The sequence below is a fragment of the Pristiophorus japonicus genome, chromosome 2 (genome assembly GCF_044704955.1).
Source record: "Pristiophorus japonicus isolate sPriJap1 chromosome 2, sPriJap1.hap1, whole genome shotgun sequence".
Lineage (NCBI taxonomy): Eukaryota > Metazoa > Chordata > Chondrichthyes > Pristiophoridae > Pristiophorus > Pristiophorus japonicus.
In genome coordinates, this window is record NC_091978.1 from 90,690,079 (window position 1) to 90,705,693 (window position 15,615).

General features: G+C 46.1%; 1 protein-coding gene across 1 annotated transcript in view; it reads right to left on the reverse strand.

Moving 5' to 3' along the window:
- LOC139228820 (probable E3 ubiquitin-protein ligase HERC1) overlaps positions 1-15,615 on the reverse strand; it is a 426,955-nt gene that overhangs the window by 39,105 nt on the left and 372,235 nt on the right. Inside the window, exon 66 of the mRNA XM_070860235.1 lies at positions 14,303-14,468. Within this exon, the coding sequence (XP_070716336.1) occupies positions 14,303-14,468 (166 nt within the window). The remainder of the gene's footprint in view (positions 1-14,302; positions 14,469-15,615) is intronic.

Genomic DNA, 15,615 nt, shown 5'->3' on the forward strand with positions numbered 1-15,615 from the left:
GAACATTAAGGCGGATTGCAAAAGTTTCTATAGGTATGTAAAGAGAAAAAGGTTGGTGAAGACAAACGTAGGTCCCCTGCAGTCAGAATCAGGGGAAGTCATAACGGGGAACAAAGAAATGGCAGACCAATTGAACAAGTACTTTGGTTCGGTATTCACTAAGGAGGATACAAACAACCTTCCGGATATAAAAGGGGTCAGAGGGTCTAGTAAGGAGGGGGAACTGAGGGAAATCTTTATTAGTCGGGAAATTGTGTTGGGGAAATTGATGGGATTGAAGGCCGATAAATCCCCAGGGCCTGATGGACTGCATCCTAGAGTACTTAAGGAGGTGGCCTTGGAAATAGCGGATGCATTGACAGTCATTTTCCAACATTCCATTGACTCTGGATCAGTTCCTATGGAGTGGAGGGTAGCCAATGTAACCCCACTTTTTAAAAAAGGAGGGAGAGAGAAAACAGGGAATTATAGACCGGTCAGCCTGACCTCAGTAGTGGGTAAAATGATGGAATCAATTATTAAGGATGTCATAGCAGTGCATCTGGAAAATGGTGACATGATAGGTCCAAGTCAGCATGGATTTGTGAAAGGGAAATCATGCTTGACAAATCTTCTGGAATTTTTTGAGGATGTTTCCAGTAAAGTGGACAAAGGAGAACCAGTTGATGTGGTATATTTGGACTTTCAGAAGGCTTTCGACAAGGTCCCACACAAGAGATTAATGTGCAAAGTTAAAGCACATGGGATTGGGGGTAGTGTGCTGACGTGGATTGAGAACTGGTTGTCAGACAGGAAGCAAAGAGTAGGAGTAAACGGGTACTTTTCAGAATGGCAGGCAGTGACTAGTGGAGTGCCGCAAGGTTCTGTGCTGGGGCCCCAGCTGTTTACATTGTACATTAATGATTTAGACGAGGGGATTAAATGCAGTATCTCCAAATTTGCGGATGATACTAAGTTGGGTGGCAGTGTGAGCTGCGAGGAGGATGCTATTAGGCTGCAGAGTGACTTGGATAGGTTAGGTGAGTGGGCAAATGCATGGCAGATGAAGTATAATGTGGATAAATGTGAGGTTATCCACTTTGGTGGTAAAAACAGAGAGACAGACTATTATCTGAATGGTGACAGATTAGGAAAAGGAAAGGTGCAACGAGACCTGGGTGTCATGGTACATCAGTCATTGAAGGTTAGCATGCAGGTACAGCAGGCGGTTAAAAAAGCAAATGGCATGTTGGCCTTCATAGCGAGGGGATTTGAATACAGGGGCAGGGAGGTGTTGCTACAGTTGTACAGGGCCTTGGTGAGGCCACACCTGGAGTATTGTGTACAGTTTTGGTCTCCTAACTTGAGGAAGGACATTCTTGCTATTGAGGGAGTGCAGCGAAGGTTCACCAGACTGATTCCCAGGATGGCGGGACTGACCTATCAAGAAAGATTGGATCAACTGGGCTTGTATTCACTGGAGTTCAGAAGAATGAGAGGGGACCTCATAGAAACGTTTAAAATTCTGACGGGTTTAGACAGGTTAGATGCAGAAAGAATGTTCCCAATGTTGGGGAAGTCCAGAACCAGGGGTCACAGTCTGAGGATAAGGGGTAAGCCATTTAGGACCGAGATGAGGAGAAACTTCTTCACCCAGAGAGTGGTGAACCTGTGGAATTCTCTACCACAGAAAGTAGTTGAGGCCAATTCACTAAATATATTCAAAAGGGAGTTAGATGAAGTCCTTACTACGCGGGGGATCAAGGGTTATGGCGAGAAAGCAGGAAGGGGGTACTGAAGTTTCATGTTCAGCCATGAACTCATTGAATGGCGGTGCAGGCTAGAAGGGCTGAATGGCCTGCTCCTGCACCTATTTTCTATGTTTCTATGTTTCTATGTAAGCAGATGCTGCATCTCGGGGGCCATCGAGAAAAAGGGTGATCTTAGCGGGGCAGCAATATTTGCATAAGCCTCTGGCAGCTTTTTCAGCTGTGATGAGTGCAAATGTGTAGAGAATGGAGGAGTCCATTTCCAACATAAGCACCACCACCTCGCAGGCGATGATGGCGATGTGCTGTTCCATGGAAAGGATGGCCACCTGCATGGAGCATCTAATGCGTCAGTACAACGAAAACATGCTTGCTGTGAACAACAGATGGCAGATGCTCATTGACCTCATTTCGAGGAGGGATATTAGCATAGATTTGGGCCTTCATCACCCCACTGATGCTATCCTGCTCCTTGCTTGCAGAGAAGTGCGGGTGGTCAATGAGAGGGATGATGGTGAGAGTGGACATGATAGTGGGGCTCTTTTCAAAAGCAGTCCCACTTCTACCCCATTGCCCCTCCCTCAGTCAGAGTCCCACATGCAGCCTCAGATCCCAAAAGCTAAATCTGCCCCTGCACAATTGCAGGAGGAGCAATCTTTGGTGAGGTTCTCACAGGCTCCAAAACCCAGAGGCCATCCACCAAAAGTATCAAATCAGACGCAGCAGGGAAATGAGCAGTCTGCTTCTACCTCTGATGAAGCCAAGGGTTGCACCTCGTAAAAGCATATGAAAAAGATAAAAAGCCACAATCCTAGATGCACAAGGGTATGCACATGGGTGCATGAAAAAATGCTAGTTAAATTTCAGTTATATTTATGATGGACATAAATTTATTTCTTTGCACAATTTTCTGTCTTGGCCATTTTTGCCTGCTACTTAGGAAATGGCTTTCTTGGAGTGAATGGCGAGACATTACTTAACCTCGAACCATGGGGGTTTGGGTGAGACGAATGCCCTGGTTATTGAAGGGCTGCTTTGTGGTGTTGTTGGGGGGTGGGGATTTGGGCGAAATTAGTCCAGTATCTGGGAACCACATGGGCGCACTAGTACAAGTTAAGTAAATCTAGCCATTATGAGGCCATCCTGGGCAGCAATGTGCAACGCTGCTGGTGCCATCTCCAAGTCAGGTTTTCCTCCTCATCTTCCACCTGTTCCTCTTCCTCCAAAGAGGCTGTGCTCCTCCTGCAGCTCCAATCCTCACTGCTGCGCTATGTTATGCATCGTGCAGCGTACGACGATGATTCTGGTGAGCCTGGCTGGTGTGTACTGAAGGGCTCCTCCAGATCTGTCAAGACTTCTGAAGTACATCTTTCATCATGACGATTGCTTGCTCTATATCATCATCATCATAGGCAGTCGTTGGAATCGAGGAAGACTTGCTTCCACTCCTGAAGTGAGTTTTATGGTGGCTGAACAGTCCAATATGAGAGCCACAGACTCTGTCACAGGTGGGACAGATAGTCTTTGAGGGAAGGGGTGGGTGGGACTGGTTTGCTGCACGCTCTTTCCACTGCCTGCCCGATTTCTGCATGCTCTCGGTGTTGAGACTCGATGTGCTCAGCGCCCTCTCGGATGCACTTCCTCCACTTAGGGCGGTCTTAGGCCAGGGACTCCCAGGTGTCAGTGGAGATGTCGCAGTTTATCAGGGAGGCTTTGAGGGTGTCTTTGTAACATTTCCGCTGCCCACCTTTGGCTCATTTGCCGTGAAGGAGCTCAGAGTAGAGCACTTGCTTTGGGAGTCTCGTGTCTGGCATGCGAACTATGTGGCCTGCCCAGCAGAGCTGATCGAGTGTGGTCAGTGCTTCAATGCTGGGGATGTTGGCCTGGATGAGGACGCTGATGTTTATGCGCCTGTCCTCCCAGGGGATTTGTAGGATCTTGTGGAGACATCATTGGATATTTCTCCAGTGACTTGAGGTGTCTGCTGTACATGGTCCATGTCTTTGAGCCATACAGGAGGGCGGGTATTACTACAGCCCTGTAGACCATGAGCTTGGTGGCAGTTTTGAAGGCCTGGTCTTCAAACACTCTTTTCCACAGGCGGCCGAAGAATGCACGAGCGCACTGGAGGCAGTGTTGGATCTCACCGTCGATGCCAGCTCTTGTTGATAGGAAGCTCCCGAGATATAGGAAGTGGTCCACGGTGTCCAGGGCCACGCTGTGGATCTTGATGATTGGGGGGCAGTGCTGTGCGGTGAGGACAGGCTGGTGGAGGACCTTTGTCTTACGGATGTTTATCGTAAGGCCCATGCTTTTGTACGCCTCAGTAAATACGTTGACTATGACTTGGAGTTCAGCCTCTATGTGCGCAGACGCAGGCGTCGTCCGCGTACTGTAGCTCGACGACAGACATTGGGGTGGTCTTGGACCTGACCTGGAGTCAACGAGGGTTGAACAGGTTCCCACCTGTTCTGTAGTTTAGTTCCACTCCAGTGGGGAGCTTGTTGACTGTGAGATGGAGCATGGCGGCGAGGAAGATTGAGAAGAGTGTTGGGGCGATGACACAGCCCTGTTTGACCCCGGTCCGGACGTGGATTGGGTCTGTAAAGGATCCGTTGGTAAGGATCACCACCTGCATGTCATCGTGGAGCAGACGGAGGATGGTGATGAACCTTTAGGGGCATCCAAAATGGAGGCTTGCTCTATAACACATCTGGTGGACATGTGGCTGTCATTATAACACTCCTTACTTGGCCTCCTCAAGGGTGTCAGCCACGTCTTCACTGGATGTGATTGGGATTACGGAGACGTGGCTCCAGGATGAGCAGGGCTGGGAACTCAACATCCAGGGGTATTCAACATTCAGGAAGGATAGAATAAAAGGAAAAGGAGGTGGGGTAGCATTGCTGGTTAAGGAGGAGATTAAGGCAATAGTTAGGAAGGACATTAGCTTGGATGATGTGGAATCTATATGGGTAGAGCTGCAGAACACCAAAGGGCAAAAAACGTTAGTGGGAGTTGTGTACAGACCTCCAAACAGTAGTAGTGATGTTGGGGAGGGCATCAAACAGGAAATTAGGGGTGCGTGCAATAAAGGTGCAGCAGTTATAATGGGTGACTTTAATATGCACATAGATTGGGCTAACCAAACTGGAAGCAATACGGTGGAGGAGGATTTTCTGGAGTGCATAAGGGATGGTTTTTTAGACCAATATGTCGAGGAACCAACTAGGGGGGAGGCCATCTTAGACTGGGTGTTATGTAATGAGAAAGGATTAATTAGCAATCTCGTTGTGCGAGGCCCCTTGGGGAAGAGTGACCATAATATGGTGGAATTCTGCATTAGGATGGAGAATGAAACAGTTAATTCAGAGACCATGGTCCAGAACTTAAAGAAGGCTAACTTTGAAGGTATGAGGCGTGAATTGGCTGAGATGGATTGGCGAATGATACTTAAGGGGTTGACTGTGGATGGGCAATGGCAGACATTTAGAGACCGCATGGATGAACTACAACAATTGTACATTCCTGTCTGGCATAAAAATAAAAAAGGGAAGGTGGCTCAACCGTGGCTATCAAGGGAAATCAGGGATAGTATTAAAGCCAAGGAAGTGGCATACAAATTGGCCAGAAATAGCAGCGAACCTGGGGACTGGGAGAAATTTAGAACTCAGCAGAGGAGGACAAAGGGTTTGATTAGGGCAGGGAAAATGGAGTATGAGAAGAAGCTTGCAGGGAACATTAAGACGGATTGCAAAAGTTTCTATAGATATGTAAAGAGAAAAAGGTTAGTAAAGACAAACGTAGGTCCCCTGCAGTCAGAATCAGGGGAAGTCATAACGGGGAACAAAGAAATGGCGGACCAATTGAACAAGTACTTTGGTTCGGTATTCACGAAGGAGGACACGAACAACCTTCCGGTTATAAAAGGGGTCGGGGGGTCTAGTAAGGAGGAGGAACTGAGGGAAATCCTTATTAGCCGGGAAATTGTGTTGGGGAAATTGATGGGATTGAAGGCCGATAAATCCCCAGGGCCTGATGGACTGCATCCCAGAGTACTTAAGGAGGTGGCCTTGGAAATAGTGGATGCGTTGACAGTCATTTTCCAACATTCCATTGACTCTGGATCAGTTCCTATGGAGTGGAGGGTAGCCAATGTAACCCCACTTTTTAAAAAAGGAGGGAGAGAGAAAACAGGGAATTATAGACCGGTCAGCCTGACATCGGTAGTGGGTAAAATGATGGAATCAATTATTAAGGATGTCATAGCAGTGCATTTGGAAAGAGGTGACATGATAGGTCCAAGTCAGCATGGATTTGTGAAAGGGAAATCATGCTTGACAAATCTTCTGGAATTTTTTGAGGATGTTTCCAGTAGAGTGGATAAGGGAGAACCAGTTGATGTGGTATATTTGGACTTTCAGAAGGCGTTCGACAAGGTCCCACACAAGAGATTGATGTGCAAAGTTAGAGCACATGGGATTGGGGGTAGTGTACTGACATGGATTGAGAACTGGTTGTCAGACAGGAAGCAAAGAGTAGGAGTAAATGGGTACTTTTCAGAATGGCAGGCAGTGACTAGTGGGGTACCGCAAGGTTCTGTGCTGGGGCCCCAGCTGTTTACACTGTACATTAATGATTTAGATGAGGGGATTAAATGTAGTATCTCCAAATTTGCGGATGACACTAAGTTGGGTGGCAGTGTGAGCTGCGAGGAGGATGCTGTGAGGCTGCAGAGCGACTTGGATAGGTTAGGTGAGTGGGCAAATGCATGGCAGATGAAGTATAATGTGGATAAATGTGAGGTTATCCACTTTGGTGGTAAAAACAGAGAGACAGACTATTATCTGAATGGTGACAGATTAGGAAAAGGGGAGGTGCAAAGAGACCTGGGTGTCATGGTACATCAGTCATTGAAGGTTGGCATGCAGGTGCAGCAGGCGGTTAAGAAAGCAAATGGCATGTTGGCCTTCATAGCAAGGGGATTTGAGTACAGGGGCAGGGAGGTGTTGCTACAGTTGTACAGGGCATTGGTGAGGCCACACCTGGAGTATTGTGTACAGTTTTGGTCTCCTAACCTGAGGAAGGACATTCTTGCTATTGAGGGAGTGCAGCGAAGGTTCACCAGACTGATTCCCGGGATGGCGGGACTGACCTATCAAGAAAGACTGGATCAACTGGGCTTGTATTCACTGGAGTTCAGAAGAATGAGAGGGGACCTCATAGAAACATATAAAATTCTGACGGGGTTAGACAGGTTAGATGCAGGAAGAATGTTCCCAATGTTGGGGAAGTCCAGAACCAGGGGTCACAGTCTAAGGATAAGGGGTAAGCCATTTAGGACCGAGATGCGGAGGAACTTCTTCACCCAGAGAGTGGTGAACCTGTGGAATTCTCTACCACAGAAAGTTGTTGAGGCCAATTCACTAAATATATTCAAAAAGGAGTTAGATGAGGTCCTTACTGCTAGGGGGATCAAGGGGTATGGCGAGAAAGCAGGAATGGGGTACTGAAGTTGAATGTTCAGCCATGAACTCATTGAATGGCGGTGCAGGCTAGAAGGGCCGAATGGCCTACTCCTGCACCTATTTTCTATGTTTCTATGTTTCTATGGATAGCCCTTGACTCCAAGCAGCCAACTGGTAAGTCTGTTTGGAGGTGCAAAGAACTGAGGGAGGGTAGACTGGTGCAGCATGTAAGACTTATGACAGCTGCCAGTGAATCTGGCTCACACATGCATGATGGTTTTTTGTGGTTGCAGACGAGCTGCACACTGAGGGTGTGGAAGCCCAACTCACATGTCCAAATGGTTTATGTAAATGAGGAAAAAAAGTGGTCCCGGTACCGATCTATCTTTAACCCCTATTCTCGGTTTTGTAGCCAGCTTGCTATCCATTTTGCTACTTGTCCCCTTACTCCTCTGTGACAGCCTCAAACCTTTTAGCACACAGTGCCAATTTGGTAAATTATTATTTGCGTATAAAATGGTCCATTGATCTCTCTGTTACCAAAATGATGAGGTAGAAAAACAAATCAGAAGTACAAAAGTCACAATATACAAAGTCTAACATAATTTCATCATTAAACATTCTTCAAACTATTTAAATAACATTAGATTGCCGTTGTAATTCTTCATGTGAATATTCTGCTATCATGGGGGAAAATCCACATGGACACTATCATATAAAAGTTTAACATCTTGTAAAAGCTGGTTTTCCCATCTTACTGCCAAATACAGTCATACTTCATTCCTTACTGAAGGAGGTAAGCAAACAGACTACATGTAAACAAGGGGGTGATTTTCACCAGCATGTTCAGGCGCGAGATGGCCAAGATGGGGTCTGGAACTGTAACGCTGGTTTAACGCAAGATGCCATCTTGGTAAAGGAGTTGAAGCCTTTGCGAGGAACGGCTGTCCGGATACTTGTTAAATAGCTGATTGCCACTTAAAATGCTTGCCTGTGCTCATTAAAGAGGCTGCATGGCATATTGGTGGCTAGCGCTTGTCCTAACGCCTTGTCCTCACAGCGGCCAGTTGTTTGGGAGTAAACATGGCGTTGATGTCGATTTCAAGTGCTACTTAAAGGGATACTCACTATTTAATGTTCATTGTTGCTAGAGCTGTAAAGAGGACCTCAAACACATCAGGAGACCTTCCCGGACACTTGGTCAAAACTTCACCAACATTTATTCCGCAAATTTTCCGAGGACTTCACCTAATAAAAATTAAATGCTGTTCTACTCCACCTTATAGGAGTTACCAGGAGAAAGTGAGTGCTTATTCATGGGCACCTTGCGAGGGGTCCCCCTTGATCGGGAGGAGGACATGAGGCCAGGCAGAGCAGCACCAGCGAGGTGACGTCCTTTCCCCCCTGCACATAAAGGACATTCCTCCTACTCTAGACCACCTCCACCAGGGTCTCTCGAGAACCTGTGCGCCCTCTCTCTCGGTCTCCAAGTCATTCTGCAACATGCCACGGTGTGCCAGCTACAGCACTCCACACCTTCAGTGGAAGTGAGTGCAAGGAGTCCACATATACTGCTCCACGAAAATTGCGTCTAATCAGCACTTGAGTGTTAAACCTGTAGCTGTCTGGGTTAGCATCTCCAGGCAAATTCAAATTATGGTAATCAGCAATTTGGACCAAAATTATGTGCTAAATCCTGACTTTCAAACAGGCTAGTCTTAAAGTACTGCTTGACCAGGATAACCCCCCCAAGAAGTTTAAACTAAGCCTGTTTTCATAATGAATGAAAGGCACAGGACGAGAGCGGGGAATTAGTGATGGGGAACATAGAGATGGCAGAAACTCTGAATAAATATTTTGTATCAGTCTTTACGGTAGAGGACACTAAAAATATCCCAACAGTGAAGTGTCAAGGGGCAATAGGTGGGGGGGGGTGGGAACTTAACACAATTACAATAATAATCATCATCATCATCATAGGCAGTCCCTCGAAGTGAGGATGACTTGCTTCCACGCCAAAAAGGGATGAGTTCACAGGTGTTTCAATGAAGGACCTAATATTCCAGATCCCGAACTACATCGTGAAAGGTGGAAGGTGCCTGTGGGTGGATTTTTTTACCGTGCGGTTGCACACCAGCCACCACACGGGCTTGACAGAGCTAGGTCTTGGTCCTGTGGCAAGGATTACCCAAGACTAACTGGAGACCAGCTCTGCTGCACAGATGGAGCGCGCATAAATATCGCAGTGTGGGCTGGCCCATGCTGCCCCTGTGCCCTCGCCTCTTCTGGGCCCCAGATTCATACCTTTCCTGGGCCCCGGTCACTTCCATCTACGGACTCTTGTCGCTCCTTCGTCCCTCCTGCTGTGCCTGCCCGCTCTGCAATCAGCGACCTGGCTTCGTAGCCGTCGCCCTCCTGCACAATCACTAAGGAGGTGGTACTCAGTAAGATAATGAGACTAAAGGTAGATAAATCCCCTGGACATGATGTCTTGCAATCTAGGGTCTTAAGAGAATTAGCGGCAGGAATAGTGGATGCATTGGTTGTAATTTACCAAAATTCCCTGGATTCTGGGGAGGTCCCAGCAGATTGGAAAACTGCAAATGTAACGCCTCTATTTAAAAAAGGAGGCAGACAAAAAGCAGGAAACTATAGACCAGTTAGCCTAACATCTGTCGTTGGGAAATGTTGGAGTCTATAAGGTTACTAATCTTCAGAAAAACACAGACCATGAACTTAAAATTAATCCAAGCTTTTTGAATTAAGCTGGACAATTGAGGACATTCTGTGGTCAAGGACATAAAACTGACTTCATGCATAACAACAATGGAGTTGTTATGTGAGGCTTTGAACTTGATTGACCAGGGTGGGGAAAAACAGCCACTGGAGACGTCGAGTCTGTAAAAAGATCGGACAACAATGGACCCCCACAGAATGCAAATTTTTGGAAAACAGCATTCAGCACCAGGAAATATCTTTTGCATCGTCGACTCCATGTGCAAATTAGTAGCCATTCAAATTCATCACCACAACCAGTTAAACAGATCACCATATCAATTATCGAATCTCGGCCCAGTGGGGAAATTTATTCAAAACCTGGATAAATATGCGAGCAAAAAGCAGCTCACAGAAGCAGCAGCAGAAAAGGAACAGAAGCTGCAGAGAACAGCCAGAAGAAGAAACAGCAAGTTACGGAATCAAGGACCACGAATCTCTGGTGATTGTATGTCTAAAGTCAAATTTTTCTCAGCAGTCTAGTCCTGTAATTTTAGTTGGTTTTTGTTGCATAATAAAACTGACACTGGGTTAAGCCTAAATTTTGTGCCACGTGTTGTCCTTTCCCACTTTTAGTTCCGAGGTCTAAGAATCAGAGTAGAGTGAAAAACAAACACCCTGCAGAAATTGGTGACCGACAGTAGGACCTCGGCATTGGGAACAGAATCACAGACACAAAGCCAGGGCAAGAACCCCGAGGGAGGCTTGGTTAAGTCTAAGGTCGGCTAAGGTAGTTGAAAAATTATCTTCTCAAGGGCAGCTAGAAGAGGAAGGAAACAGTCTTTGGTCCACTGGAGTAATCCCGGGTTGACTAGGGTAGCCACGGAGAAAAGAAGTCGCAGGTAGTCTGCGCAGGGGTCTCAGGGAGATCATAGTAATCTCACGGACAGCCAGGGCAGCTAGAGGAAGGAAACAGTCTCAGATAGGCTGGAGTAATCCCGGTTGACTAGGGTAGTTACAGAGAGAAGCCAAAAGGTAATCGCGGGTAGTCTGCGAACAGGGGTCTTAGGGAGGCCAAGGGTGATATCAAGAGTGATATCAAAGGCGGCCAACGGACCAGGGGAGAAACAGTCTCTGACAGCTCGGAATAGTCTCGGGTCAAATAGGGTAGTCAAAGAGAGAAGCCTGAGTAACAGGAACCGCAGGTCACTGCGAGGTGGTCTCAGAGGAGACCAAGGTAGTCAGGGAGAATTTCTCAGCCAGAGGCACTAGAAATGGACTCAATGCAGCAAAATGCGGTAGAGCCCGCGGCTAAGAGCAGTCGTTGAAAGTCCATGGAGGCTAAGGTAGCTGCATATTTATGCAACAAATTGGACATTTCAGAGCCATGGGCATGGGAAATGCTGCACTCTGGGGATCCGCAGGAAAAAGCAGCAGAGTGGACAGTCAGTAGTAACCACAAAGGGTCAAAAGAGAAGGCGGTTTGGCTCATGTGCCTGTGAAAAGGTAGACAAGCTGAAGGAGGAGAATAAAAGATTAAAAGATGTGGTAGCCAGTTCCGAGAAAGAAAGGCAGGACCAGGGTAGGAAGGAAGAAACAGCGCTGAATCACTTAGAGTATTTACAATTTCAGGTGACCAAGTGCAAAAAGCAGCAGCAGACCTACATTGAACAAAGTGAAGGGCACTTAGAAAAAGCCAGAGAGGCCGAGGAACAGCTCAGGAGAATCAAGATAGCCTACCAGGTAACGTAGAAACAGGGCTACAAGAGAGCAGATCATGGACCTTGTAAGGAAAAGATCCTCAAGTTAATGGCAGAGTTAGACGGGGCCAAAGGGATGGTTTGTCTCATGGCACCCGAAACAGGCGAGGAAGGATGGGATCCAGAAGGGAAAGAGTCAGACGATGGGCCCGTGTATAGCGAGCATCAGCCGGCTCCCGAGGCACCAGGACCTCCGAAACCAATGTGTCCTTTGAGACAGCAGAAATTCAGCCCACCCCCACCAAATGGTGGTCTGGCTCAATTACAGAGCGATTACGTGATCCCAAACATGCCGCTTCAGCTGCAGGAGATGCTGCCGGGTGTAGTAAAGTTAAAGCAAGGAGATGCCTCCGTTCATTTTGCTAATATAGAGCAAATGGGGGGTATAAATAACTGCAGCGAGGATGAGAAAGTGAAGCTAATACTGCACTCGCTGGAGGGGAAGCTGTATCAGAGCTTGTCGACAGACACCAAGTTAGGTGGAGGAACCCCACATGGCTTAAAGGAGGAAATCATGGCAGCGCTAGGGTACAGTCAGGCTAGTCTGTTCTGGCAGGTAGAACAGACTAGGCAGCAAGGAAACGAATCACCCGATACGTTTGCTGATAGACTGCGGTTGACTTATTTAAGGGTCACTGGAGGGAATAGGGGAACCCAGGAACTATTGGCTGAGAACCGTAATGGCTAACAGTTTGCCACGGCTCAGAGCAAAAGTCGAAGCATGGTTTGACCCAGACCATCTCCAGAATACAGAGGCAGGGGTGTTGTGAAGATTAACTTTAGCTTTTAAGTCTGGGCAAGGGGAGCAGGAGAAACTAAAAGGGAAGGTGCACAAAGTTAAAGGAGAGGTTAGGCAAAAGAAAGAATGGAGACAAGAGGGAGGTAATGCGGGTCAATCCCAAGAGTGTTATAACTGTGGGAAGTTGGGACACTGGAGCAGGGATTGTAGGCTCCCGAAAGGAGGGAAGCCAGGTTACAAGGATGCTGAGGCAAAACAGAGCCACAGGAAGGCAGCCGACGACCCAGTACAGATTTTAGTGGCTGCATTACAGCAGGTTATGGGCACGGATAGAGGAAAGCTGGACGCAGCAGTGGGAGAAAAGGGACCCAATGCTCGGCACCCCCACTGAGACAGTGAGCCCAGCCAGAATATGTGTGTCCATTCATATATGATGAGTGGGGGAGGCCATGTGTGGATGTGAAGGTGGAAACAGTTAGGGGAAGGTATTTAGTAGATACAGGAGCCTCTAACATGGTTGTCCACTCACCGAATCCGATCACTTCCCCGTGGTCTTGCTACAGTTATACAGAGTATTGGTGAGGCCACACCTGGAATACTGTGTACAGTTTTGGTTTCCATATTTACGAAAGGATATACTTTGCTTTGGAGGCAGTTCAGAGAAGATTCACGAGGTTGATTCCGGAGATAAGGAGATTGACTTATGAGGAAAGGTTGAGTAGGTTGGGCCTCTCATCATTGGAATTCAGAAGAATGAGAGGTGATCTTATCGAAACGTATAAGATTATGAGGGGGCTTGACAAGGTGGATGCAGAGAGGATGTTTCCATTGATTGGGGAGACTAGAACTAGGGGGCATAATCTTAGAATAATGGGCTGCCCATTTAAAACTGGGATGAGGAGGCATTTCTTCTCTCAGAGGATTGTAAATCTGTGGAATTCGCTGCCTCAGAGAGCTGTGGAAGCTGGGATACTGAATGGATTTAAGACAGAGAGACAGTTTCTCAACCGATAAGGGAATAAAGAATTATGGGGAGCGGGCAGGGAAGTGGACCTGAGTCCATGATCGGATCAGCCATAATTGTATTAAATGGTGGAGCAGGCTCCAGGGGCCGTATGGCCTACACCTGCTCCTATTTCTTATGTTCTTATGAAACATCCATGAACTGTACTTGGAAGCTTTCAAGATTATTAAAGAGATTGACATACAAATTGTCTGCTACGGTGAAGGGTTTAAATATCAATGGACGCAAATTAGTTAGGAATAGGAAAGAAAGTCAGAGGGTAATAGATTTGAAACGCCTATCTAAATAATACCTCCAATCACACACCCAAGCTAAAAAGGAGAAACTATAGAAGCTGAGATTTTTTTTACACTGGAGAAGACCAAGGGGGATCTTATTGCCCTACTGACCAGTTGATCCCTGAGAAACTGTTCATCACAGCCCTGAGACTGACAATGAGAGGGCATCTAATAAAGCTTAGAAGAGGGAAGGTGAATGGACAGATCAGATGTAATTATTTCACTCAGAGGGTGGTGAACATTTGGATGGAATTTCCCAGAGAAGCGATCGAGGTTGATAGCATCAGTAATTTTAAGAGTGAGTTTGACAGGCCTGTGGTGAGGAAATAAATTAAGGGTATCGGGAATCAACTTGTGTATTCTGTTTCTAAACTCTGGGGGAAAAATGATCATTTCCAGTCCTGGTTGTTTCTATGTGCATGAGGGAGAAAGGCAGAGAAGGAAATGTTGATTGGGTAAGGTGAAATAAGATGGGAGGAGACTCATGTGGAGAAATACACTGACATAGTTGGGCTGAACAACCTGTTTGTGCTTTAAATTTTATGTATTTCTATGTAAATGCAAATTTACCTGACATATTTCTGTAATTGTGTCATCAAATACCCCACCAGCATCATCAGCACCTTCCCCGATCAGCTTCACTTTCCAGGCTCGTGATGGAAGCCTCAGTTCTGAGGCATTGAGTTGCACAACTTGCTTGGCAATCTGAATGAAGATAGGTTTGGTTGATCGGCCCCTGTATGTCACATATATACACATGTAAATAAACATAACAGAAATACATTTTCTGTGTAAATTCAAAAGTGCAGAGCTGATGCTATAAATTTGTCATGCAAATATTAATAATGGACAGTTTAGGAAAGAAATGTAAATTTCAAAAAATATGATAAGGTTTTTTCAACCTGTCAAAAAAAGTTCTGATTATTAAATAAGATGGCTGTTCTGGGGTGTTAATTACTAAAAGCCCCTTAGCATGCTTTGGAAACCAATGACCTGCCCTGTCTGATCGAGTATTGTTGTGCTAACATTAAAACAGCAAAAATATTAAGTTAATTGTTGTAATACTGGCAGGACTCAGTATGCAACTGATAAACTTCAAGATGAGACATACCCTGAGATGAGTCTTACTGACCTACATCATGTAAATAACAAATTTATTTACAGTACAAATTTTCAGATAAGACTTCATTCCTAGAACTTAGGTTGTTTTCGAAGTGTTTATATGGCATGATCTTCATATAGAAATCAGAATATGAAATTTGCTGGAATTAAGTTGTTTGAAAATAGCATTGCTCTTAGAATTATGATAGGTCAAATGGGCCGACTACAACCTCATTCGTCAAGAATACCAAGACAACTACCTTCCTATTTGAACAACCAGCTGCTTTTTTTCAAATTAACTAATGCCTTGGCCTCAAACGCCCTTCCTGATAACCTTTTTTTTCCCACTCATTCATGGGATGTGGGCGTCGCTGGCAAGGCTAGCATTTATTGCACATCCCTAATTGCCCTTGAGAAGGTGGTGGTGGTGAGCTGTCTTCTTGAACCGCTGTAGTCTATTTGGTGAAGGTATTCCCACAGTGATTTTGTTGTAGCAGTTTAGTACAACTGAGTGGCTTGCTATGCCGTTTCAGAGGACAGTTAAGAGTCAACCACATTGCTGTGGGTTTGGAGTCACACAAAAAGGCCAGACCGGGTGAGTATGGCTGATTTCCTTCCCTGAAGGACATTAGTGAACCAGATGGGTTTAATGTTCCAGTTGCCAATTACCCTCTTATGCATAAGTTTACTGACATCAGCTTAAAGTGCCTTTCGTAACCCTGAACTTTGACCCTCTTATCCTGCTGTGCTGGCATATCTGAAAGTGTTTTTCTAAGTTTTCT